We start from the raw sequence: 27,914 nt of genomic DNA on the forward strand, positions 1-27,914 counted from the left end.
TCTCTCTCTCTCTCTCTCTCTCTCTCTCTCTCTCTCTCACACAATAAATAAATAAATAAATAAACAAACAAACTTAAGTAGAAGACAAGGGTCAGGTGTTAACCTTCTCTGAGGGTGGGAGGCTGAGGTCGAGATCAGCAAACTGGCTGGTTAAGACACACTTGTTCTTTTAGGGGCGCCTGGGTGGCTCAGTCAACTAAGTGTCCGACTTTGGCTCAGGTCATGATCTTATGGTTCGTGAGTCTGAGCCCTGTGTCAGGTTCTGTGCTGACAGCTCAGAGCCTGGAGCTTTCTTCAGATTCTGTGTCTCCCTCTTTCTCTGCCCCTCCCCTGTTCATACTCTCTCTCAAAAATAAGTAAACATTAAACAAATTAAAAAAAAAACCCACACTTGTTCTTTGATAAAGGAAGTCCCATGGCTTTCCAAGTCATGTGTGTGCCACCAGCTTGCACAAGTAGTCCTTGGCACAGACCTCCAGACTTGCACGTCCAGCTGCAACCTGATGTCCTCCATAGGCATCTTGGCTTGCCCATAACCACGATCTCAAGTTGCATCTGCTGTCTTGCCCAGCTCAGTAGCCGGTGAGGCAGTTCTTCCCCTTTCTCACCTGGAGGACGATACGTTGCTCCTTTTCTGCCACCACAACCCCTCCCCTTCATCAACAGGTGTTACAGGCTCGACCTTTGAAATTTGCCCGGAACCTGACCACTGCTCTCCATTTCTGCTGTTCTCACTCTGGTTCCAGCCACAGCCTGCTCTCACCTACGTTCTTGCAGAACCCTCCTGATGTGTGCCCTGCCTTCACCGGATGCCCATACCATCTCTTTTCCACAGAGAGGCAAGAGGGATTTCTCAAAAACCTAAGCCAGGTCATGTCCTCCTCCCCATTTCACTGGGAGTGAAACATGCCCCCCGCCCCCTTACCTCTGCCCTTGCTCTCCCCATTCTTTTCTCACTCTGTCTAGCTCTGCTGGCCTGCCTGCTAGTCCTCCAACACCTTGGGCACCCATCTGCCCCATGGCCTTTGCGCTTGCTTGTTCCTGCACATGGACTGCTTTTCAGTTTCTGCAGGTGCACTTATCTGTGAAAGCCCCTCTGATCAGAGACCTTCCTGACCCCCATGTAGGATGCACTTCCCCTGCCCCTCTCCCCCTGAGCCGCCTTCCTTTTTCTTCTTAGGACTTGCACTCATGCTAATTTTTCATATTGTCAGTCTCCCTCCACGGAAACTCAAGGGACTGTCTTCCTACAACCAAATTCATTGTGCCCAGAACAATGCCAGACATACAGTCGATGTTCAATAAAACATCTGTTAAAATGGTGAAATGCATAAATACTGTGGGGAAAAGCTGCCGAATGAAAACAAAAAGCCCTGAGTTTGTTGGAAAGGTTCAGGGTTACAATTCTGCCTCTTTGAAATATCATCTATTGTAGTTGATCCCATACGCGTATGAAGAACCGGTGCTGAAAGTCTAGGACGACAGGAGGATATATTTTACATCGTTTTGTTCTTCTTTGTGTCTCCGTGCAGGATTTGCAGCTTTTGGAGGACGGAGATCTGACCGTGATAGGCGATCGGGGAGCCACACTGAGCGGGGGGCAGAAGGCCCGGGTCAACCTCGCGAGGTAATCGCGGTTCGGTTGCCCTCCCGCGGCTGCGCGGGGTTGGGGGGCGCAGTGGGAAGCACGAATCTCGCGTTATTACGGCGGCTCTCCGCGTGAACGCGACCCGAGTTGTTGCTGAACGCCGTGGGGCCTTGGAGAGGAGGGGGTGGGGTTAGGGGTGTGGGGCGTTCTCCCGGCTGACGGCGCTTTATGTTTCTAGAGCAGTGTACCAGGACGCAGACGTCTACCTCCTGGACGATCCTCTCAGCGCCGTGGATGCAGAAGTGGGCAGGCACTTGTTTGAACTGTGAGTTTGCCTGCTCCGGTCACTTCTGCTAAGAACCGCGTGGGGTTTGGGGAAGAGGGCTCGGGAAAGCCTGGACGCCTCGGTAGACTCCGCTGCTTCTGCTCTGGCGGCCGTCTTTCTCCTCCCTTCCCTCCACAGACGATCCGTTTTAGAGACATTTTCAGGGAACAAGGGGGGAGATGCAGACAATGCTTACTGCGTCGGGGGCGGGGCGGTGAGTGGAGAACAGGCTTTAGGGGGTTAAGAAATAGATGGCAGGTTTCCCCTTGCTACTTGTAGGTGATAAACAAGACGTTGTTGGTGGAATAAGGAGAATGCTGGACGGTTTTCTGAATTGAAGAATGGGGCTCGGTAACGTGGTGCTTGGCTGCCAGGTTCTTTTCCTTCATCATTTTTGTTGATGGCACATTTAGAAGTGCAGTTTGCTGGTTTGTGCTAATTATCCCGTAGGTTAGGAAGTACTTGGTAAAGTCTAGAATAGTTTAAGAATGACTTATCCCGTATCACAGGATGGTTTCAATAATTGAGTGTTGCTTCATGGATTCTTAAAATTAATAGGTAAGGGCCCCCACATGTAGGGGTAACTTGAATTTGAAACTAGATACCCAGAATCTAGCTTATCTCCTGGCTCTCACTTTGTGTTTCGGGAATTGGTTTTCATCGGCTCTTGCTCAGTCGTGAAACCACTGATGTAAGTACTGGAAGCTAACATACGTGACTGATGCTTCCTGTGGACTGAGTGTAGACTGGTGTATGCAGAAGCATCGTGAGCTCACTCTTGCTAAAACGGCATCCAGATCTACCCCACAGTTAGCTTACTGTTATTAAAGCCGGTGAGCACTTTCAAGTGCATTTCCTGAAGCCCTAATGTGTGCACGGAGGTAGAGGTTCTTGCAAATGATGTTGAAAGTCCAGACCAGGGTGTCGGCCCCTTTGTTTCTTCTGAGACCTCTCTCTGTGGCTGGCTGATGGCCGCCCCCTTGCTGTGTCCTCACACGGCCCCTCTGTGCACGTGCACCCACGGTGTCTTTCTCCTTATGTCCTAATCTCTTCTAAGGACACCAGTCAGATTGGATAAGGACCCGTCATCAAGGCCTCATTTTCACTTAATTACCCCTTGAAGGTCCTGTCACCAAATTCTAAAGTATTGGGGGCTTAAGGCATCAACTTGTGAATTTTGGGGAGGACACAGTTCATTTACAACAAGTCCCAAGTAGCAAAGTAAAGAGATTCTAGCAGAGAGAGCAGTGTGAGGCAGTTCTGGGTTCTGGATACGAGGAGCTGGGACTCCGTGTCCCCTGAGTGTGGGTTCCTGTCATTTCTCCCCTAGAGCGTGTGTGTACCAAGTGTTTCGTTTTGGGATGATGACAAGTTCTGGAGATGGGTGGTGGTGATGGTTGCACAACGGTGTGAGTGTCTGTAATGCTGCTGAGCTCTATGCTTAAAGATGGTTAAAATCGTAGATCTTCTATTTATTTTACTGTAATTAAAGAAAAAAAGAAGCATGGCAGCATTGAATTTTTCAGAATGCAGAGAGCCGAGCAGCTGATACCTGACATGGCCTCCAGCTCTTTGATCCGACCTCCTTGCCCATCCCTTCCTGATCGCCACTGGATGAATTTTCCCTTAGGGAAGTGCCTTGTGGCTTGTTAGTGAGTTCGGTGACAGAGATTCCAACCCCCTCCCTGGGTGGCATCAGGAGTAGCCCAGCCTCCCTGTCCCCAGTGCCCCCCCACCCCCGGGCTCACAAATGTGTCTCAACCTGGGCAGGGGGCGGGTATTGCGCACAAGCTCTCTATCGCTGTAAGAACAGTTTCCGCTGGCCATTGAGTTTGTGTCACTTGGGAGGGGAGAAGATGACCTTCTAATTGCCAAGTATCAGTGTGCTTATCACAGAAACTCTCCCAGGTTCTTCTTTGAACCCAGGAGGTATTTATAAAGTCCTCTCGCACCTTTCGGGTTTAATGGCTTTGGATATACACTTGATAGAAGCAAGCTTGTTAAAATTGTTGTTTGCTAATCAGAACCACGTTCTTTGGGGAAACTTAGGGCAGGGAGCACGAATGCAATTTAGGAAATCACTCAGCAGCAGCTGGAGAATGTTCTCAACGAGCTAGAAAATTGGACTGAACAATATACTATGAAAGATGGCGGTTGTGTTGAAGCTCAGAGATGTGAAGTGTTTTGTATTAAAAGTGAATGAGTTACACTTCTACTTGCCATTAGCAGTTTACTTCGGTCATGAATATATATCCAAGGTTATTAAGGTTTGCGAGTCTTACAACTATATGCTGTAAACATCGACGTGGATTCTATCACATGTGGAAGGTTGGAGGCCCTCGGGTGAACAGAAGCGCATGTAACCTGTTGGAGCGGTGGATCCTGTCTTATTTTAGAGAGCCCCATATCCCTAGACCCTCACTTCTGCGTAATCAGTTCGAGTCTGTCCTAACTGGATCTGCCCCACTACTGCCTACTCTGTTCACCTTTGCCGCCTCAGGCCTCCACGGACCCCCTTCCTGCTCAGGGCGCAGCTCAGCATCCTCAAGTGGCGAGAAAGATTCTTTGCAGTCTGACCCATTTGCATTTCCAGCACTTCCTCACGCAAACTCCCTACTCCGGCCACGCTGGCTCTCATGCAGTGCCCTGAATGAGCTGTGTCCCTTCCTTCTATCTGCCTGTCTGTACAGATCCTGTTCCTTCTGTCCGGGAGCCTGGGGGCCAGTGTGCCAGGACAAGGAAGATGCCGCTGCCACCTTTCCCTCCCGTTTCTCCAGGGGGTGGCCTGTGCCCTTTCACCTTCCCACAGCCCTCAGTGGGCTGTACTTGAACACTGATGAGTCCCCCCTACCCCTGACTCACTGTGAATGCACGAAGGCACCTTTGCGCAGCAGGTTTCTCTCCCAGAGCCGCTGCACCTGCTGTACCTTCTTCCAGGAATGTTTCCCCCAGATATGCTCATGGTCCGTGTGTCCCCTACATCCAAGATTGCAGCCCTCACCTTGCTTTTTCCTCATAGCATACATCACGACCCAAGAGTGCACTTTCTTTATTTAATGTGCCTCCCTCTTCACAGTATTGTCTGTTTTCTTGACCTGTAGATGTCCTTGGCACTTAGAGTGCCTGGTACCTCAACAGAGGTCTGTCAATTGAATGAATGAGGGTAGTGACTGTCTTATTTGTATCCCCTCTACCACAGTACATGTGCCCTCTTAACACAGCCCTTACACAGGATAAAGGTTAAATAACTTGTTACTGATCCTTCATTTTTTTTTTTTTTTAATGGCATGGCTTGGAAATTCTTACTGTTAAAAATTTGGCAAGTAGAGTATTTTCCTAGAGATTTTGATTAAAAAACATAATTTAGAAAAATTTAGAGCCATCACCTGATAACATCATTGTAATTCTCTTTATTTTATTTTATTTTATTTTATTTTTTTTTAATATATATATATTTTTAACATTTATTTATTTTTGGGACAGAGAGAGACAGAGCATGAATGGGGGAGGGGCAGAGAGAGAGGGAGACACACAGAATCGGAAGCAGGCTCCAGGCTCTGAGCCATCAGTCCAGAGCCCAGAGCCTGACGCGGGGCTCGAACTCACGGACTTCACCTGAGGTGAAGTCGGACGCTTAACCGACTGAGCCACCCAGGTGCCCCTGTAATTCTCTTTATATTTCCTCGTGTTTGGTGGAATGTTAGGAAGAAAACATTTTAAAAGTTTTGCATTGGCCCATCTTGGACGCAGCAACCCATCAGATGTGGTGGTTAACATCTGTCTTCAGGGATTGCCAGCAGGGAATTTTGAATTAAGAAGTAACAGTTCCCTTAAACACGCTAAGCCTGAAGAGGGGTTTACTCGCTCAGGAAACTTAGGAATAAAAGCCACACCAAGACCTTTCAAAAGGGAAACATTAATCCTCCTGGATGTAAAGAATGGAATAATAGTATATATACCTACATCCTGGGGTCTTGCTTCTGATCTCAGGTCCAGTCTCAGAAGTGTCCCCTGAGGACTTTTCTGTCCTGAGTCCAAACCAAAGGGCCACTTGTGGGTTAGGGAAGGTGGAGAATGGACCTAACATTGACTGAGTGGATTAGTGTTCTTAGAACATACCTATGGGTTGTCACCGGCCTTATTTTGAGATGAAGGAACTGAGGTTCAGAGAGAGGTCCGTTAGCTCATCTGACATCGCCAGGCTAGTAAGAGGGATTTGAACTGCAGTCTGGGTGCCTGCAGAACTCTTGATCTGACCTACATCAGCAGGTTGAGTTGGGGCCCACGTTCCTGAGATTTGCTGTGCAAGGGGCTCTGTCACCCAGAGCATATGCCTAGGGCCCTGCCTCTGGTCAGATGGCCCCATCTCAGGCTATGTGCTGACCTGGACCGGTTGTGGACCATGGTGGGGTACAGGCTGGAGTGCAGTTCCTAGGGGTGTGCATTTAAAACGAGGAGCACTTTGAGGAGTTACTGTAAAAAACCTACTTGAGTGCTGATGGGGCTCTTGGCTAAGAGGACTGGTGTGTCCTTTGAGCTGTTGAATGATTTCCACTATGATTTCGGCCCCTTGGATTCTCTTCTTTCGTATTCATATTCAGAAGGTTTTCAGCCCGACTGAAAGATGGTTTAGTGTTCTGGATGGGACTGTGGGGATATTGTAAACACTAATTGAGGACATGCCAGTCTTTGTTTTCTAATAGTATTTAGGAAGTGTTTCTAGAAAGTGTCTAGAAAATGCACTTTGGGAAGAAGGTTACTGAGAATTTAAGATTTTTTTTTTTTGGTTAATATTACATCATAAATCAATTACCTAGCAAACTAAGAAAAATGTACATTTTTGTATAACTTAGATCCCTCCTTCACCCAGTCATACACAGGGATGAAACACTAGTATTTTCATTCAGTCCGGTTTTGGAATCTCACTATTGCTCAATTGTTTTTCACCATGAAATATATAAATAATTGTTAAGCTGAGTTTTAGGGGGGAAAAATGTTAGTTAGCTCTTGGCGTCTCCTTCACTGGACTGCTTTTTGGAATTTCTTAGCAGAACTAGACTCAAGTTGGTGGATAAATTCGAGGACCTCGTTAGGTTCCCAGTGATTTACATTTGTATTTGATTTGTATCTGTATTTATATTGGTTTTTAAACTACAAATCTTTGACTAGTGTGTTGTCTTTGTCTCTATGTGTTTTGAAAATGTGTGTTTTTCAATTTGGAGCACCCCCATTAACGTGGGTTTTGCTTACTGTACCTTTTATATTTATAGGTGTATTTGTCAAACCTTGCACGAGAAGATCACAGTCTTAGTGACTCATCAGTTGCAGTACCTAAAAGCTGCAAGTCAGATTCTGATATTGAAAGATGTAAGTAATTTCTAGACAGCTGTGGGACTTGCTAGCACTCAGGTGTGTTGAAGGTGAGACCTCCCAGCAGGTCTCTTCTCAGGTTTGTGCCAAACTGCCTCTCCTTCCTTCGTTTTGTACCCTGTCCTGCCCAGAGCTGGTATTCCTGCGTTTAGGCATGAATCCAGACATGTAGAAATGGAACTGTTCCGCTCTAGGCCATATTACCCTAAATATATAAAATTGTGCCTCAGAGTTCTAAATTATAACTGTTCTAGTAAAATTGCTTGGGATAGTGATGCTGTTTTATTTAGAACTTTTGTTTTCCTCTTCTTCCACGTAAATCAAAGTGTATTATTTGAAAATTAGGGAGACCGAGACATACTCGTTTCTATTTGTCTTCTGCAGTTTAGCCAAAGAGCGTCTTCCATTAGTGACAGAAGCGTGGTTGGAAAGCTGAGCACCCCTGGTCGAGACATGCAGTCCTGCGTGTAGCCAGTTGCTAGTCTCCTGGCATAGGGTCCTATATGTGCCCCATATGTGTGAGAGCCGGGGCGGTGATAAGTAAAAGTCCCTGCCATCGTGGGGCTTCCATTCTTGTGGGGACAGGGGTAATGTGTGGGGCAGGGGGCAGCGCACACCATGACTGCCTCCCCAGGGAGCTGGTGCCTCAGGGGACCTAAGTGACATGAAGGTGCTGGCCGTGCAGTCACCTGGGGGAGGGGGGTTGAGGCAGGGGGTCCAGCGGCGGGGTCCTAAGGAAGGAACTGACCTGGCATGTTGTAAGAATGTCCGGAAGACCCGTGTGTCTGAGGCACTGTGGGCGAGAGAGTGTGAGGGAGGTGGGCTCAGAGCAGTGGGTGGCTGGCCCGGAAGTGGGTTGGAAGCCATTGGATAGATCAGAGCAGAGGGGTGATGTGGTCTGATGCATGGTTTTAAAAGATCCCTCTTGGGGCACCTGGGTGGCTCATTTGGCTAAGTGACTTCGGCTCGGGTCATGATCTCACAGTTCGTGAGTTCAAGCTTTGCATCACGTTCTGTGCTGACTGCTCAGAGCCTGGAGCCTGCTTCGGATTCTGTGTCTCCCTCTCTCTCTGCCCCACACCTGCTTGCACTCTTTCTCTCTGTCTCTCAAAAATGAATAAAGGTTAAAATAATTTTTAAAAGACCTCTCTTGATGTTTGCTGGAGGGGCAACAGCAGAAGCAATTAGAAGTCTCAGTAAAGTTCAGAAGACGGAATCATGGGCTCAGATTCGTGTATCAGTTTCTGGAGCTGCCATAACAAATTACCACACATTGCATGGATTAAGTAACAGAAGTCTATCATCATCACCCTTCTGGAGCCTACCAGTCCAAAATCAAGGTGCTGGCAGGGCCATGCTCTTGTGAAGGCTCTTGTGGGGAATCCTTCATCACCTCTTCCAGCCACTGGTGTTAGCCAGCTGTCCTTGGTGTTCTCGGTTTGCCACTGCAACACCGTGGTCTCTGCCTCTCTTGTCACATGGTGTTCACCGCGTCTGAGTCTTTCCTCTTAGAAGGACGTCGGTCATACTGGATTTGGGGTCCATCCTACTCCAGCATGACTTCAGCTTGATCACATCTACAAAGATCCTATTCAGTATTAGGTCACATTCGTAGGTATCGTGTTTGGGCCTTGAATGTGTCTTTCTGGTGGAGCCATCATTCAACCCCCAAGAGCTAGCATGGGTCCCAGGGTGGGGGTTACTGAGAATTTTCCAGGCTTAGTAGTTGTTTGATGTTTCACTCCTTGGCTTGTTTACCTCTGAGCCTCAACACCTCGGTCATGAACCCTGGTCTGCTCCAGCTGGTCCTCGCTCAGATCCTCACGACATCAGATGAAATTCTGCCCTAAGAAAGATGACGAGAGTGCAGAGTGTCTGCCTCTTGGGAGCAGTTACCTGTGTCGACTCCTGTAGTCCTCTGGGAATAGGATGCTCTGATTCCCTGAACTGGAAAACATTTAGTTTCATGTGCAGAGGGGATGATGGAGTCAGGTAAAACCCCAGCGTTGGCGGGGTTATGAATATAGAACCAACAGCCTATTTAGCCAGAGTCTGGATGTTTCGGGGTCCCCTTACTGTTTTTTTCTGAGGACATTACTCCCAACTTTACTACTATCAGAGCAAACCGTTTGTCCACCAGTGAGCTCTGCTGGGTGAGTTGTTTATTTTTATTTATTTATTTAAAAAAAAATTTTTTTTTTCTTTTTTTTTTTTTTTACCGTTTATTTATTTTTGAGACAGAGAGAGAGGGAGACACAGAATCCGAAACAGGCTCCAGGCTCTGAGCAGTCAGCACAGAGCCCGACGCGGGCTCGAACTCACAGTGAGATCGTGCCCTGAGCTGAAGTCGGACGCTTAACTGACTGAGCCACCCAGGCGCCCGAGTTGTTTATTTTTGAGAGACAGAGCGTGAGTGGTGGAGGGGCAGAGAGAGGGAGACACAGAATCCGAAGCAAGCTCCAGGTTCCCAGCTATCAGCACAGAGCCTGATGTGGAGCTCGAACCTGTGAACTGTGAGATCGTGACCTGAGCTGAAGTCGGATGCTTAACCAACTGAGCCACCTAGGCACTGCTGTCCTATATAAATTTTAGGATTGTTTGTTATAGCTCTGTGAAGAATGCTGGTGTTATTTTGATCTTTTTGCTGCTTTAAATGCCTGTGGTAGTTACACTTTTTTTCCCTGTTGTTATTAAAGTTTATTTACTTAATTTTGAGAGGGAGAGGGAGAGAGAGACAGAGACAGAGACAGAGAGTGTGTTTGTGTGTGTGAGTGTGTGTGTGAGTGGGGGAGTGGCAGAGAGAGAAGGAGAGAGAGAATCCCAAGCAGGCTCTGTGCTCATAGAGTGGAGCCAGATATGGGCTTGATTGTGCACAGACTGTGAGATCATGACCTGGGCCAAAATCAAGAGTCTGATGCTTAACCGACTGAGCCACCCAGGCACCCTGAGTTACACATTTCTTATATGACCCCCAGCACCTACCATAGGATTTGACTGAGAACGGAATGCTCCATTCTGTGTCCAGTTGAATTGAATGAGATGTGTCAACCAGAATTCACCTAAAGATAACTTTCTTACGAAAATTGTAATGTGAGACCAGTTAAGTATTTTTGATTAGCATTAGTTTAATGTTATCAAATGTAAATGAACTATCAAATTCTTTAATTTTTATTTTAGGGCAAAATGGTGCAGAAGGGGACTTACACTGAGTTTCTGAAATCTGGGGTGGATTTCGGTTCTCTTTTAAAGAAGGAAAATGAGGAGGCTGACCAGAGTCCAGCTCCAGGATCTCCCGCTCTGAAGAATCGGAGCTTCTCGGAGTCTTCTCTTTGGTCTCAGCAGTCTTCCAGGCCCTCACTGAAAGATGGCCGTCCAGAGGGCCAGAATGTGAGTTTTCCTCTTGCAGCACGGCCTGGTTGTGTCTGCTCTTGTGTCCTCATCATGCATCTTGAGTCCGTTCCGTCCCTGACACCTTCATTTGTCCCAGAGTAGATTCTGAGGTTCCAAGGCCTTGTTGCATGGAATGGGTAGAATTAATGTAGAATGAAGGGAGCAAGCCTGATTAGGGTTCTCCTTTGGGTGTTGGATGGAGGAGGAGCTTGCGGGGCTCAGTAGTGGGTGGACTGCTATAAATTCCTGGGGGTCGGTGGCTCATGCTGCTGGTAGGGCCCTTGAATTTAGCATAGGTAAATCTTCCTTGCTCTGGAGGCCCCAGGCTACCCTTTTGCATCCAGACATTTAATTTGAAGTCTCCTCCAGCTGAGTCCTGCTGTGGTCCATGTTAAGTCAGCTACTTTTCCTATGTGGTGGAATGTTCTGCTGCTGCATGTGACCTTTGGTATTATTTTACCCCATTGTCCGATGGTTGGTGAGAGGCCAGAAGTAGCATGTGTGAAGGGTCTGGCACATAGCAGACACTTTAGAGTTAGCTCCCATCTTCCTTTCTTACACAAGTTCAAGAACCACATCTTATCCATCTTTGAAACCATAGAGGCCAGCATACAGCCAAGAACATCTTTTTTTTTTACATTTTATTTATTTTAATTTTTAATTTTATTTATTTTTTTAACTTTACATCCAAATTAGTTAGCATATAGTGCAACAATGATTTCAGGAGTAGATTCTTTAGTGCCCCTGACCCATTTAGCCCATCCCCCCTCCCACAACCCCTCCAGTAACCCTCAGTTTGTTCTCCATATTTATGAATCTCTTCTGTTTTGTCCCCCTCCCTGTTTTTGTATTAGTTTTGTTTCCCTTCCCTTATGTTCATCTGTTTTGTCTCTTAATGTCGTCATATGAGTAAAATCATGATTTTTGTCTTTCCCTGACTCACTAATTTCACTTAGTATAATATCCTCTAGTTTGATCCACGTAGTTGCAGGTGGCAAGATTTCATTCGTTTTGATTGCCGAGTAATATTCCATTGTATATGTATACCACATCTTCTTTATCCATTCATCCATCAATGGACATTTGCAGCCAAGGACATCTTTGGCTTATGTGAATCTACAATGCATTCTCAGTTCTCCGGATAGAAGTGCAGAAATATACTAGATCTCCCTTAAAAATATGCACAGGTAGTCCTCAATGTCCAAACTCTCACAGTCCAAATCTAGGGGCCTGGATGATTCTGGTAAGGGTTTGGATTAGTCCCTCACATTCCAGACTGAAGAATAACTCTTTGAAATTCAGGAACCAAAAAAATTCAGACCACGTGTTATCCATTGCTGTCCAAACTCTTCCTCTTGTTGTTTGAACTCCGTTTACTGTATTTGGATAATATTTTGAGCTCCTACTATGTTTTATGTTCCCATCATTTAGTGGCACAAATAATCTACAGAGATATCCATATCATTTTGTATATTACCGTGGAATAAGCTTCTGCATTTATACTTGAATTGGGTATGTTGTACACGTGCTGGAAATGGTTATGTTCTGCTTCAAACAAAATCACGCAGTAGTGAGTAACCTCGTACAAACAGTATTTCCTTTTTGCTGATAGATTCCTAGAAGTGGGATGGCTGGGCCCAAGGGTGAACGCATATGTGGTTCATCTAGATACTTCTATACCCTTCTCTGCAGGACTTGTACTATTTTGCACTCTCAGCGTGTAAGATGTGTCTGTTTTCTCATGGCTTTGCCAGCGGAGCACACCATTGACCTTTCAAAGTTTTGGGAGTATGGTGTAAAGGTTCGTCTCTCGCTGCTTTTTTTCCCCTTGCCAGACTGAGAATCTACAGGTTACAGTGTCAGAGGAGAGGCGTTCAGAAGGAAAAGTTGGTCTTAAGGCCTACAAGAGTTACCTCACAGCCGGTGCTCACTGGTTCATCATCATTTTCCTTATTCTACTAAACATCGCTGCTCAGGTAAGTAAGGACATTCATTTTGTCTTGTGGCCTCAGCTTGATGTTTACAGTGTGACTTCTACTGTATATATTTACGCCACTGTTACCGTATCACTCAGTCCACTTGGATTTGCATTGAAACATGCTATCTTGGGGAACAAAATAACTTGATGTTTACTGTGTTGTGTGTGCTCTTAGAGAGCTTCTAGAAGAAGAAGGATGTCTTTCAAAGATTTAATTTTTTTTATGTTTATTTTTGAGAGGGAGAGAGACCGAGCATGAGTGGGTGAGGGGCAGAGAGAGAGAGGGAGACACAGAATCCGAAGCAGGCCCCAGGCTCAGAGCTGTCAGCACAGAGCCCGATGCAGGGCTTGAACCCACGAACCATGAGATCATGACCTGAGCCAAAGTCGGACGCTTAACCTACTGACCCACCCAGGCGCCCCTCTTTCAAAGATTTTAAAATGTAACATGCACTTACTTGAGGTGTTGTTACCTGGGATGTGGGGTTTGGCTCAGACCTGAGCTGAAAGAATCGTGTCTGATTTCCAGAGCCTTTCAACGTTCCTTTTGGGGGAGTGAGAGAGTTGAGGTGCTAGGCGATGCTTGATATTTATGTTTATTTCTTTGTGCTAGGTTGCCTACGTTCTCCAGGACTGGTGGCTCTCCTATTGGTGAGTTGTTTCCGGTCTGATATGAGGTGCCCCCAAATTGGCAGGCAGCCTCTCTTTCCCACAGAGTCGGGTTTGTTGGGCCTCCTGTCCTAATCCTCCCTTAGTTTCCCTAGAGCAAAAGAGACATTGAAGTTCTTTTTTTTTTTTTTTTTTTTGCTTTTTTTTTTTTTTTTCTCCAACGTTTATTTATTTTTGGGACAGAGAGAGACAGAGCATGAACGGGCGAGGGGCAGAGAGAGGGAGACACAGAATCGGAAACAGGCTCCAGGCTCTGAGCCATCAGCACAGAGCCCAATGCGGGGCTTGAACTCACGGACCGCGAGATCGTGACCTGGCTGAAGTCGGACGCTTAACCGACTGCGCCACCCAGGCGCCCCGAGACATTGAAGTTCTTGCTGGTGGAGTGTGACCCTCCCACGGTCTCTTCCCATATCTGACCCTCAGTGTCTATACACAGACAGTTCTGAGAACTGAAAGTGTCACGATGCAAGTTGAATTTGTATAAAGAGGATGTACATGGGGCCCTGCATGCTTGGGATCCTTTCCAGCATAAAACATGTCTCCCAAATTGAGGTTAATTTTTTTCTTTTTGTATTCATCTAAATTCTATCAATAGCTTAATATTTTTTTTCCCCCTTTTTCACAGGACAAATGAACAAAGTGCCCTGAATGTCACGGTAAATGGAAAAGAAAATGTCACTGAGAAGCTCGATCTTCACTGGTACTTAGGAATTTATTCAGGTAAAGTTTAATCATTCGGTTTATTATCCGGGAGTCTGAGGTGCTTACAATGAGCCTGTGTGAGTAACTAGGGCTTCCAGGAGTAATTCAGTAATGTCTTAACAGATTAAGAGTCTGAGTCGCATTTACTCTGCGAATTAATTAGAATAATTATTTTTAAAATCTACCAGAAGAAAGAGGTTGAATGAAGACTCTTAATTTGCTCTGTACTGGATTTTGGAAGTTAAACCAGGATTGAGCATTCAGAAAATCAGCCACTGGAAATATGTGGCTATTGTCTATTCTAATAGGTTGCTTTAGCTAAATCTTATATCATTATTTGGATGGGCAAGGGGATTAGAAACGGATCCCCACCCTGTGGTTCGGATTGTTCCAATTCTGTCTGAATAAACCCTGGCTTTTATTGAACTTGGATGAAATCCTCTGGCAGCGAGGTTCCCCCACATAAAAGCATTATTCCCTCACAGGTATGCAAAGCTCCCTTCCCTGCACTGCTCATCTCCTGGGCTTCACTAATGACTTAAGAGAGAAGCTGAGCAGGGAAAAATCCAGTGTCTGGGAATTAGGATTCCTTCTCTCTCTTACCTTGAGATCACAATGTTATCGCGTCCCCAACTGTGTGATTAATTTAACATTTGGCTTGCCAGACTAATATTAACACAGCGCTCTGCTTTCACAAGAGTGCTTAGAATATATGTGGCATTACATACTTTTTAAAGGAAATCCTCATCTGAAATTTTAAATATTCTCGCCGGAAACGCTCATACAAGCTTTCCGCAAAGATAGAGCGAGTGATCTTTGTGAAAACCTACTCACTGAAATGCGGTTATTTATTTCGTTGATCACTTGCTAAAGAACCCTGAATACGTGAGCTGTTTCCCTTCCACACGGGTGGGCTGTGAGAGGCCCGGTGGCGGGGAGGGGGAGGGAGGAGCCGTTCTGCTGCACAGCCAGGCAGGATGGGGGCCTCAGGAAAACGCCTCTGGATGGCACTTAGGACTCTGAGCAGCTTTCAGAGTGGAGACAACAGTGATGTGTCATGCGAGGGGTAAAAATGGACTTGATGGAGTATTACTCACAGAAGTTATCTCCCAACTCTCTTTAGCATGGGGAGTTCAGGAGATGATAGGAAAATGATGTTGATTTTTATGCCCATCATAGGTACTCATTTATGCCATTGACAAAAATCTATAATTTAAATCAGTTGTGTTCATTTAAAAAGGCTTTGTGTTTGTATAAAATGCTTGGTGTTGGAGATTAGTTGCTCACCGAGGTTATTTCATGCTAATGTATAATTTGTATTTTCTTGCACTTCCGTTGAGAGATTTTCTACTTGCAACTTAATATGGTATTTTCATATTCTTTAAAGCCACTTGGGCATTTTCTACAAGGAAATGGCACATCATTTCCCTTGTTCCCTGTTAATTCACATGCTGGTGTGAGAGCATACCGAAGTTTTAGACTATGAGATGTGTAAATAGAGTAGCAAAACTTGAAATGTGGAGAAGGGAAGATCAACGAGTTTTTGTAATTATCTCTTTCCCTTCTTTGGTTTTAATAGAACTTGTAATTGAATCAGGAAAGCCTAGTATGAAATTATCATTTACACCTGATTTTCTTTTACATACGGTTTCTATTTAATGAGAGAAAAATAAATGATATACTTCTTTATAAAAGTATCTTGCAAATGCATTGCACTCTTACAGAAGCCACATGTCTTTTGACACAGAATTTCTTCATCAACTGCCTGCCATGCTGTGGCTTCACCAAAGAAAAGGTGGGGATGTTGTGCTCTGAGTGATGTTTCTTTATTTCAGGTTTAACTGTGGCTACTGTGCTTTTTGGCATAGCGAGATCTCTGTTGGTATTCTACGTCCTTGTTAATTCCTCACAAGCTTTGCACAACAAAATGTTTGAGTCCATTTTGAGAGCTCCAGTGTTGTTCTTTGACAGAAACCCAATAGGTAAGTCAGACACCAGGTTTCTTTGTAAATCTGCCTTGTTGACACCGTTTGTGTCTGATCACGTTTCAGCATTGAGAATGGAGGAGACGCTTGGAAGAAATCGCTGTGTGTGTTGATTCATTGTCCACAAAAAGCTTCACTGACAGTTTTCTACTACCTGACAAAATCTGAATGTGGGGTGCATACGAGCTTCTTTCTTTCTTTTTTTTTTTAGTTTTTTTTAAATGTTTATTTTTTTTGGGGGGAGAGAGAGAGAGAGAGAGGCTGAGTGCTAGTGGGGGAGGGGCAGAGAGCGAGGGAGACACAGAATCTGAAGCAGGCTCCAGGCTCTGAGCTGTCAGCACAGAGCCCGATGTGGGGCTCGAACTCTTGAATCTGGAGATCATGATCTGAGCTAAAGTCAGACGCTTAACTGACTGAGCCACCTAGGCACCCCAGGTGCATGCAAGCTTCTATTCCGATTTACATGCGTGTGGAAAATAAACAGGTTTAGGAATCTGTTGTGGGGCATGTGAATTAATTGAAAAATTAATTAAAACCCAAGATTGAAGTGTACACATCCTCTTCGATAGAAGCTCCTCACTCTAGCTTTAAAGTGGACTTTTGTTTCCATAATTGGAGGCTTTGTGGCACGTCGCACATAAGTTCCTCAACGTGAGCACACCTGGAGGGTGTCTGAGTGGTTGATGCCCCACCCTGAGGTCTTTGACGTGTCTTGCTGCTGGGGGTGGCCTCCTGACCTGGGTCCCCAGGAAGAGTTTGTTCATCAACACGTGCTCCCACCGTTCAGGCCCAGGGCGGCTTGGTTGATGCAGGAGAGGATTGAGGGGACCCATCCAGGCAGGGAGGGAGGCTGGAGAGAGCACAGGAGTAGGCTTGGCCTGGCTGTTAGCTAGCCGTGTGACCCAGGCCACAGGTGTACATACCGATGGGCAGGTGACTCTCAAAGCGGGATGTTGTCGTGGTTAGAAGTGTGGACTGTGGATCCGGCTGCCTGGGCTCACACCTGTGCTAGCTGATCATAGTAGCTGGTTATGGTTCTGTGAGTACTCAGGTGCTAGTTACTTAATTTCTCTGTGCCTCAGCATTCTTAGCTGTAGAATGGGGATACTCTTGGTACCTCCCTTATCCAGGCAGCGTGGGAATAAAGCAGATCGGTACATTCACACAGGCTAGAGCAGTGCTTGGCCCGTGGTCAGCACCTAATGACTCTTGGCCACAGTGACGCATGGCGTCTCGGAACTTCCTCACCTGTGAAATGGAAATGCCAGCTGCCCTTCCTGCTTCACAAGGCTGTCGTGAGGATTAAATAAGACTGTTCAGGAAAGCATTTGGGGCTGTTTATTCAGTACGTTTGTTTAGCGCAGGCCGGGTGCAGAGCACAGGAATGGTGATCTGCAGAGGCCCCAACTCATCTGTAGTCTTGTTACAGCCGTGGTCAGGAGACTGGAGGGTGCACGCATCTGACGGCTGGGAAGTTGCCACACTTTGCCAGTTAATTTGAAAACCGTGGTCATAAAGTTGAGAGCATTAAGTGGGACTGCGTTTCTGTTATCACAGCCTCTGAATGCTCATGGCCACAGTTAACCAGGTTCTTCCTGTTCAAGACCTGTAGGCTTCTCCAATGCTGATTTGTTTATTATTCAAGGATTTGGGACCGAGTCTAAATCTTCAAGGTCGCTAATCTTAGAGGCACACACTAGTGTTTATCTTGCTCTCCCCCTCCTGGATCTGTTAACAGGGCTGCTTTTCCTTCAAGAAAATAGAAACCCAAATAAGCACTCCAAAGATAGGCCCAGTTTGTCCAGAATGTTCAGAGGGCATGAATTATTTACTGTTTTTAGTGATAGATTAAAAAAAATTTTTTTTTTAATTAGAAAAGTATTTTAAGTGGTAGATTTTAAATTTCCATTTGGATATCATTTTTAGAGTTTTTAAACCAATGGGAAGAACACACCAAAGCTGTGCTTCATAGGGAACATCATGGATCGTATCTATATTTTAATGGTTCTATGATATTAAAAAAGCAATTCCCCTGTATAGGAGGGTAGGCATACTTCATTTCTTTTTAAAGTTTATTGAGAGAGAGAGGGAGGGAGGGAGGGAGGGAGGTGAGGGGCAGAGAGACAGAGAGGGAGAGAGAGAATCCCAAGCAGGCTCTCACTGTCAGCTCAGAGCCCAACACAAGGCTCAAACTCCTGAACCGTGAGATCATGACCTGAGCCGAGACCAAGAGTCAGACATTCAACCAACTGAGTGAGCCAGGCACCCCTAGGCAGGCTTGATTTTTAAGTTAAACATCTGTGCCCAGTGATCCCACTCCGAGTTACAGAGTGCCGTCCGAGCAGCATGGAGAATCCAGGAAGCATATCATTCTCTTCTCAGTACTTTGTTATCCAGAGCACCTTCTCAGGGAGATGTCATAAGTTTCCTAAGAGTTCGTGGTCCTGACAGCATCTTGGAGTTTGGAAAAGAGGGGATGGGAAGGAGGGGAAGGGTGTAGTCTCCCGCAAGTGAGGCCCGGGGTGGCGACGGCATCTGCACACACTACAGCCTGGCTTGGATTTGCAGATGTCTGCCAGGGTTCTCTTCCGTAGCCACCTTCAGTTCCCGCTTGTGCTGGAATATTCCCAGTGAACCCAATCCAGATTGTGGAAGTCTCTTTTTACATTTGTTCCTGGGTGTTTCCACCCCAGATGGGCTGATTCCCTTTTCCTGCTTCTCCCATTTTGTTAATCAGTGGGAGATCCTTTGACCTTGTGCAGAGAACCAGGCCTTTGGTGAAGGGTCCTGAAACACTCGCTGCCCCTTGCCCTGGCCCAAAAGTCCCAGGTTCTCTGACTTGGATTTAGGGAGAAGGACAAGGTGAACCCGGACAGTGCATGTTCCTTCTTGCTGGCTAAGTCTCTCTGGCTTCTCTTTAAGCACTCCAGAGCTCTGGTTTTTTGTTTTTTTTTTTTTTTTTAAATTTTTTTTAACGTTTATTTATTTTTTTGGGACAGAGAGAGACAGAGCATGAACGGGGGAGGGGCAGAGAGAGAGGGAGACACAGAATCGGAAACAGGCTCCAGGCTCTGAGCCATCAGCCCAGAGCCTGACGCGGGGCTCAACTCCCGGACCGCGAGATCGTGACCTGGCTGAAGTCGGACGCTTAACCGACTGCGCCACCCAGGCGCCCCAGAGCTCTGGTTTTTAAGAAGGCGGCATCTTTCCAGGCTTCACGACTAAGTTTCTCTTCATTTTGAACCCATGTATGGTTGCACGGAGTTAACTTATTTGCTTATATAATGCAGTACTGTTTTACCCACTGATTTTTTTCATAACCCAATCAGTCTTAAACTGGGTAAAATTTCAGTCAGCTAAGTGTGTTGTCTTAGAAGGGCAAAAAGCTACTTTTCTTTTCCTCTTTTTTCCTTCCTTTATTTTTATCCTTCCCTTCTCAGTGTATTTTGGTGACCGTATTGTGCGTCTGTTAAAGGGCTGCACGTTTTCAGCTGCCCCGGCATTTTCCGCACATTCTGATTACAACAACTTGAGTTGAGTAGTGCCTGTTTAGATGTGGTCTGTGTGTGTTCCTGTACTGAGGGCCACACCTGCCTCTTCCATGATCAACACTTGTCTTCTGTCCTTTCTGTTCTATCAGATCTTAATGCGCAGGGAATACAGGGAAGCAATTCAGAAATTAGAAGATTATGTCTATATTCAGCATAAACCATGTTTTCCTGAATTTGTTTTATTTTTTACGTCTGGCACAAGAGGGCAGCATGATCTATATTATTTCAGGGATATACTGTTAAGGGCACCTTATTGCAAAAACCTATTTTTTTTTTTTTTAATTTAAAGCTTAGAAATTCCATTTTTTATAGCTGGAGTCTTGTGTTTTGTAGTATTGGTGCAGAATTTTAAATCATTGCTATAGTTTATTATGTTTGAGACATTAGACTCTTTATTAAAGAATTATTCACAGTGTTGTCCCAGAATATCTGGCGTTTCACACAAGGTTATGTGGATTTCTAAACTGGAATAGTACTTGGAATGGGTAGCCGCTGACATCTTGCCTGGGTATATTTTAATCCCTGTGGGCAGAATATGGCTGCCTGTATGACCAGAGTCAGACATGAGTTTAGGGCAAAATATGACCAGGCAGTTTCTTCAGTTCCCTTCCACGCGAGCAGAATGGGTAGAGGTTATCTAGAATTTCACCCTTCACTTTGGAAACAAGATGAGTGGATAGTTGTTCTGTTTCTTCATGCCTAATAATAGTGACCTGACACTTGGCTGAATGCACTGACTGTAATGGATTCCAGACAAATAATTTGTTTATTTGCTTTCAGTGTGTTAATTCGGCTTTAAGAAAGTGGGCCACCGATGTCAGGAGATACTGGTGTTTGTTTATTCTCTCAGGAAAGTGCAAAGTTAATACTGGGTTGTGGCCTTTGTGTTCACCTCACGTGACTGGTTATCCTGCAGTGGTGTGTGTGTGTTCACTTATTTAGGCATCCGGTATAAGATAAGTACAAATGCATATCGTTATTTTTTCCTTACAGATTAAGTTAGGGCCAGAGTACTATAAAAGGAGAAAAGCAAATGGACTAACCTCCTCTTGTCAATTTTATTTTTTTCCGATGGAAGTTTCTTGTGCTCATTAACGTATGGAACTGAGAGACATATTTGTGTACCCCCCAATCAAAAATCTGGAATTGCTCAAAGGGATAGGATTTCTTTTCTTTTTTTTTCCCTTAATGTTTATTACTTGAGAAAGAGACAGAGGGCAAGCAGGAGAGAGGCAGAGAGAGAGGGAGACACAGAATCGGAAGCAGACTTCAGGTTCCGAGCTGGTCAGCGCAGAGCCCCACACAGGGCTCAAACCCACAGACCGTGAGATAATGACCTGAGCTGAAGTCGGCTGCCTAACCGACTGAGCCACCCAGGCACCCCAAAGGGTTAGGATTTCTAATTTGCCCACATGTAGATGACTTCGCACATCTAAACTCCTGAATTGGGATATGCGTGAGTAAGGAGCTGAGGGTTGTGGAGCAGGAGGCTGGGAGAGGTTTGAACTATTGTTTTGTTTCTTCAACCTTGAAAGGGACTCCTCAGCATCCCTGACACGTTGTTCATAAATAACTTGTGGAGAAGTAAAAAGTGAACTGAAAGCACCACGGTGAGCTTTTTGGACTGTCAGAAAAACGTGCTGTACTGTTTATAAAATCAGTTGTCACAGTACTGCTGCCTTGCTAGAAAAAAGAGTCATCAGTAGAGAAGAAAGATAATTGTAGGGATATCTCTCTGTTTATCCAGTTCAAATGACCACTGGAGTTAGTGCTAAATGCATATTTTTAACAAGTATAATATTTCAGCACCGTCAAAATTACCTCGACGATAATAGGCCTGTGAAATTATAGCTCTGTAAGTTAGGAGGGGAGGTGGCTCTGCTTAGCACAGACTCATCTGTGCCTGTCCACACAAGTGATTCTGCTGAGCAGGTAGCATGTTAGAACAGGAAACACTGGTCCTAAAACTTCTGATTTATGGTAGGTGTTGTTTTGACACAGCATCGAGACGATTTACAAGGCAAGACTTCGTGTTAAAATATTTTACCGGTGTCCTCATTCGTCACCGACATAAATATTCAGGAGTGATGCTGGAAAATTGGGAATGTGCCCATTCATGCCAAATCACTGGCTGTGTTTCCTTTCAAGTGAGATCTGTTGTGTGGATATGGTTAAAAGAAACTATGGTTTTTCTTTCTTGAGAGCAGATGAGCTGTAAGAAATTGGGAGTAAGAATAACATCCATCCTGACAGCTTTCATGTATTCATCTTGCTTAGGTTGCTTTTAATTCTGGCTTAAGTCCTACAGGCTTGTGTTTTTTGTTGTTTTTTTTTCCCCTTTCCTTGCTTGGTGCACATTGTAGAGAACATATTTATATGTACATTAGTTAAAGAGGCTTTTTGTGTTCAAAGGAAGAAGTTAGTCATCATCAGAAAAAGCTTTGTTGCAAAACAGAAACACACATTTCCCCTTTCTTTTTTCCTTGTTAATAATAACAAATGCAAGTGACTATAAAGGGAATAACACAAAAGATTGCATCAATCATAGTGATTCTCAATAGCTGCCTATAAATATTGTTTTTTCAGGTTTGAATGAAGCAGCTAATAGTTTGAAGTAGGTGTGGTAATTAAATCCTGTCAGGTTGTCACACATTAAAAATAATGTTTTTTCACATAACAATGGTTATATGTACTTAAACTCTTAACATGGTGATATTAAGTCATATTTTATGGGAGTTGCTCATTTACTGCTAATAGTATCATAAAAGCCTTTGTTACGAGTTTAAATAGTTACATAGTTACATATATTTGATTACTATTGTTATTTTGTCAGTAATCTCTATAAGGGTGATTATTATAGCTCTTGTCCAGAGCTGGTAAATATTGCACCATTTTGGTATACATTTTTAATCTACTAGAATGTTCTGATTACTCTTATTCCTGGTTTTTCTCTGTAATAATCCTACATGGAAATACAACTTAGTAACCGAGAAAGCACTGTTTGTGGTTGTCCAATAAAATGTTAATAAGATAAGATTCGGGAAGCTTGTGCCTTGTTCAAAGTGGTAGTCATGTAATATCTCAGGAATTTCTAAGTACGACATTTAACTTGTGTTCTTTCATTTCCTAATAGAGTACATGTCAAGTGATATATGTATCTTAATATGTAAGTTCTCCACTTCACTCTAATATTTGTGGCTATGATGTTAATACCCCCAAACTCTCGGTTTTTATTGATTTCATATTTGTTGTCTCAACCTTAGCCAACTTGGAGCTAGGCAGTCTTTGGTACTGAGGACTTCACTAGTGTGTCCCACGGTCTGGTGTGAGTGTGCCCAGTAATTTGGCATTACCTTATGGGGTGTGTGATTTACAGTAATTCAGATTACTGTTATTTAAAGCCCCCCCCCCCATCACACACAGATAATTACTTCAACTTTGTAGCTCTTTGTGACAGTCAGAAAATGCATCAAAGTATCTTTATGACACAGTTTATTGCTTTTGTACAACCATTTCAGACTGGAATAGTATTTCTGGGTCAGATTTCACACAACTAAATATTGATAAGCATATAGAAAGCATAGTCTTCTGACATGGGGTGGGAGTAGATAGAAATTTGCTGGGTTGAAATCCCCTATGGTTTTGCTAAACGGTTAGTTGTTTCCCCTCAACCATTTGATTTTGGAGCTCTCTTAACGATGCTGTGGTGTGAACTTTGATTTTCATCTTCATCTTCTGTTATCATTTCTTCCCTAACCCCCTTATTTTAAACATTATTATTTATTTTGACATGAAGAAAATGGGGGAAAAAACCCTGATGTTTACACTATTGAGCCTGTGACATTTTCGTTCATATAAGTTTAAAATTTGGTTATGTTTTAAACCACATTTCTATAGTACTTGTCCCAATTGTGGTTAAATTATAATTTAGGTAATTATGTGTTGACTGCCTGTCTCTTCTCTTAGCCTTGGGCTCTCAGACCTCATGGAGCATATCTGTTATGTTATTGCAAAAGCCTCTGAAGCCAGGATGGGACACTTTGTAGCTGATTAGTATTTGTTGGCTCGATAGAAGAGGGGATGGTTTCAGGAGTGTATTTGCATCTCTCTGTGCCACGCCCTTTAAGAACAATGCAACTTGAGAGTGTTGAAATAGAATTAGAGCCTTTTTGTCTTTGCGCGCAGTGTTCACGTTAAATTGAACCCTTCCCTATTTATTTTCCAAAGTAGAGTTTGCAATAGATTATTTATGGTAGTCTTTGTTTCTGGTATGTGATGGCATGAAGAGGAAACCATATACATTGGTTCTTTGGAAGCTGTGGTTCATGGAGCTACACTCTACAAAGTTCCAATTTCTGTTACTTACCAGTCAGGGAAAGGAAACCGTCAAATACCCAGTGCATTTCCTTGGGGTTTAGTTGTGCATTGAAGAAAAATGTTAGAACTTACATGGGTTAAATATTTGGTACTTGATAATTTTACCTTATAAACTACATGTTCTTAAAATAATTCATTTTATTTACTTATTGTTTACTTTTTTTATTTAGAGAGAGAGAGCTCAAGTGGGGAGGGGAGGGAGGGGGTGTGGAGAGAGAGAGAATCCCAAGCAGGCCCTGCACTGTCAGTGCACAGAGCCCAGTGTAGGGCTCAAACTGATGAACTGTGAGATCATGACCTGAGCTGAAGTCGGATGCTTAACGGACTGAGCCACCCAGGCACCCGCGAATTCATTTATTTTAAAACATCAGTGGACATTTTAAACTGTTACTGAGTGGGGAGTTGAGATGTAGGTTGAGATGTGGCAAAGACCTTGTTCTGCTGCCATGTAGCTTTGGAGTAGCTATGACGGTCCCTTCACTCCTGGCCTCAGGTTTCACAGGTGAAAAGAGGGAGGCCTTTTCACTCCTCAAGCATTTTTACTGGTCCTCTCCTGGTTGTAAGTTGTGGTCCCCAAGCACTGGGACAAAAAGCCCCTGTTTTCAAGGCATTTGCAAACTGAAATATCTGCAGACAGTGGATTGTTTGTAAAACAAAACAAAAAACCCATCCAGTATCAGTATTCGATGATTCCATGTAGAAAAGATAGAGACTCAGAGATTTAATGTCGCTGTAGGGCAGGTATCTCAATTCACATGTACACACAACACGCATACACGTAGCCCAGGGGTATATTTCTTTTTCATAAACTGTTTTGTTGGAATTTCAGGACAGATTGTTTCAAAATGAAATCATACCAGTTGGAGGGTGAGAGCAATTTAGGAAACAAAAGAAAGCGATGTATTTGAGGTAATGACCTCTAAGCTTATAGCAAACCCTGCCCGGCATCTAAGCAGGCTCTTGATGATACTCACCTATCCTGACCCGTCAGGAACCATCCGAGTGTCAGAGCTCATCTCCACAAAGTGCGTCAGGGAAAGAAGGAAGTCGTCCTTTAATGAGTATCTACACATAACTTCTCTTTGGACTTTTAGAAGTGTGTTACAAATGCTTGGACAGTGGGTAGGACATAAGCAACGGCAGCTTTCTCCCTGAGAATGTTGTCATGACATGAGCCATGATCTGTTGGGTATTCTCATTCTTGGTAACCAGGATCATCCTTTTAGAAATTTCCCTCTCATTTAGGTGGACACTCTTTAACATCTAGAAAAAAGACAGCAAGGTCCAAAGGTTCAAGGACACTTTGAATGGAAGTTCACCTAAACACCATGGTTAAATGGAAAGCTGTCAGAAAATCAAGGTCTTTGCTGGAAATATTTTCCTTTTATTTCTTTTCTACATTTGCATTTTAATAGATTGTATCATGTGGGGAAATACTTCAACCTCTTGAAAACCTGGAAAGTCTATTTTGGACTTGTTAGGTGTTTAAAAATCTTCATCCAGACGTTATTCCAAATATAGTCGTGCTCTCTGTGATGGGAAAATCCTGCCTCCCGGTTCGCTGTTGGTTGAAGAATGCTGTAGAGCACTGTGTTGGTAAAAACATCAGCAGAAACCAGTGTGTCAGCTTGAAAGTCCCTGATTTTAGGATGTTTAAGTCAATACTTAGTTAACGATCTTGATTTGTCTGTAAACTTTATGTGGAGGTTTCGGGAAGTGTTCTTTTGGTTCAGTGACTGTGGTCTCATTCTTTACTCTGTTTGAGGCATAGAATCAAAAGGTATAGAAATTTTGAGAGTGTGCTAAGAAAAACAGTGTACCTGCTTCTTTTTTATAACTTTAATTCCTGTACAGTTGACATACAGTGGTGTTATATTAGTTTCAGGTGTACAATATAGTGAGCACCTACTTCTTTTTGTTGTGCATAAACATTTGAACAGGTACCACAGTGTATGTGGTTTTGTTCTTAAATATATTTTCTCACATACATAATTCCATATGTCTAGATCACAGCGGTGCTTTGCAGCTAAGAATCAGGGATTAATTTTTTTCATTACCTTTAAATATCTAAAAGATTAAGAAGGTAATGGTTGTTTTCTTGTATATAGTCATTTCTTTTAGAACTTTTTTTTTTTTCTTCCTTTAGTGTCAGAATGGCCTGGGCTCATTAAATTAATTTCCTCTGGGAGAACTATAAATTTGTTATTTTAACTTTTTGGAGAATAAGATGGTAGTAACATCTTAAAATTATATCTCATGCTATAATAGAGTATAAATCTCTATACTCTCCCTCTTAGGATAAAAATGAAAAGGGAGTCAGATGTAGTTGAATGAGTTCTATCAGTAAACTGTATTGTAGACAGAAGTGTTTGTTTTTGGTGCTGGCTTTGAAATGTTGGTCTTGACTTATACTCCTGTATATAAAAGGAAAATAAACCCCTGTTTCAAGGTGATGAGTAATCAGTGTTACTAGAAAATTGTTCTTCAAGATTAAACAGTTGTTGACATAAATAGCCAGAGTAATAAAAGGCAACACCTGTGTAACCCAGACAGTGGTTATCGTACAATCAGGTAAGCTGTTTATTAACGAATTGTCAAGTCTTTAGACCAGGTGAATAGATTTGTTATACGTTAGGGAATTCTAAAAATTGAATGAAGAAGCTTGAATCCTTGATGCCAAGTGTTCTGACCACTCACATCTTCTTTCACAAAGGAGACATGACAGGAAGGTAATGCTTAAATGATCCGGCCTTCAGGTATGTGTTCTTGTCTTGGTTCTTGCTCTGTCAGACTAGCTAAATTTTCTAGATGAGGTTAGGGTTTGAAATTTTAGGTGACAAAGTGAGTATCTTGTAGGTTTTGGATAAACCTGGAGTACGTCTTTAAACATAGCCCATCTTTTCTTACCCCGGAATTCTTAGGTCCCTTTTTAATTTGATGTCAGATGCAAGAGAACTTTGGTTGTCATCAGTAGGTATTTTACAGTGTTAATGGTCAGAGAGTGGGATGGAGGTCAAGGTGCTGGGATGTCCCAGTTCTGTTGGGAGCAGAGCTTTGGAGTAGCTGAGCCCGTCGTCATCTCACTGCTACATCAAGGTCCTCTTGACTGAAGCACAATTGCCTTAAGCAGCACTGATGACGGGTGGGGTGGGTGTGCATGTTGAGAGAGAGACCTCTCTTCAGTTAGATTGTCACATCAGAATAAGGTTCATATTATTGGATTCCATTAAAGAGATGAAAAATTTTTTATTTGAAAAATGACCAGCAAATAAAGTGACCTTGAATTTGACCAATGTGAATGGATTTCTTGTATTTCCCAGTAGTGGTTTTGAATCAAAGTGTGATTCTGGCTCCATGGTAAAGAGAACAGACTTTGGAATCATCCTTCCTGAATGTGAATCCAAGCTCTGCCACCGACAGACCTTGACTGAGTTACTTAATCTCTGTCGGCTTCAACTCTGTCTGTACACTGGGGATGGTAGTATAGTGGGAGAAAGAAGCTTTTTTATGTGTGTGTGAGAACTAAGAGGTTCCATATATGTAAAGCATTTAAACCAGTGCCTACCATATGGTGGACATTGATTTTTGACTCTTTAAGTGACATGTTGAAATTTTAGGGGTTTTCGCCTCTTTTTTTTAATGTATTTTTTAAACGTTTGTTTATTTTTGAGAGAGAGGGAGATAGAGCAGGGGTGGGGGGAGGAGCAGAGAGAGAGGGAGACCCAGAATCTGAAGCAGGCTTTGGGCTCTGAGCTGTCAGCACAGAACCCAATGCAGGGCTTGAACTCATGAACGCAAGATGATGACCTGAGCTGAAGTCGGGGGCTCAACCAACTGAGCCACCCAGGTACCCCATTGCCTCTTTTTTTTTTAAAACAAAATCCAAATACATATGCTAATTTTGATAAAACAGTGGGGTGTGGGAAAGGGAGGGTATGTTTTCCCAGATGTAAGGAAAAATAGGTAAGTGACCAAG

The 27,914-nt window shown here is 43.8% G+C and overlaps 1 protein-coding gene across 3 annotated transcripts in view; it reads left to right on the top strand.

The window, feature by feature from the left end:
* Positions 1 to 27,914, top strand: part of ABCC4 (ATP binding cassette subfamily C member 4 (PEL blood group)) — a 265,767-nt gene that overhangs the window by 112,372 nt on the left and 125,481 nt on the right. For 2 of the 3 annotated variants that reach the window (XM_040487236.1, XM_040487237.1), the window contains 8 exons: positions 1,533 to 1,627; positions 1,827 to 1,913; positions 7,184 to 7,280; positions 10,461 to 10,670; positions 12,509 to 12,649; positions 13,265 to 13,302; positions 13,949 to 14,043; positions 15,861 to 16,007. In XM_040487236.1, the coding sequence (XP_040343170.1) occupies positions 1,533 to 1,627; positions 1,827 to 1,913; positions 7,184 to 7,280; positions 10,461 to 10,670; positions 12,509 to 12,649; positions 13,265 to 13,302; positions 13,949 to 14,043; positions 15,861 to 16,007 (910 nt within the window). The remainder of the gene's footprint in view (positions 1 to 1,532; positions 1,628 to 1,826; positions 1,914 to 7,183; positions 7,281 to 10,460; positions 10,671 to 12,508; positions 12,650 to 13,264; positions 13,303 to 13,948; positions 14,044 to 15,860; positions 16,008 to 27,914) is intronic. The other variant, XM_040487238.1, reaches the window with a different exon arrangement.

This window comes from Herpailurus yagouaroundi, unplaced genomic scaffold (assembly GCF_014898765.1).
Source record: "Herpailurus yagouaroundi ecotype Mexico unplaced genomic scaffold, PumYag 164, whole genome shotgun sequence".
In the NCBI taxonomy this organism is placed as follows: domain Eukaryota; kingdom Metazoa; phylum Chordata; class Mammalia; order Carnivora; family Felidae; genus Herpailurus; species Herpailurus yagouaroundi.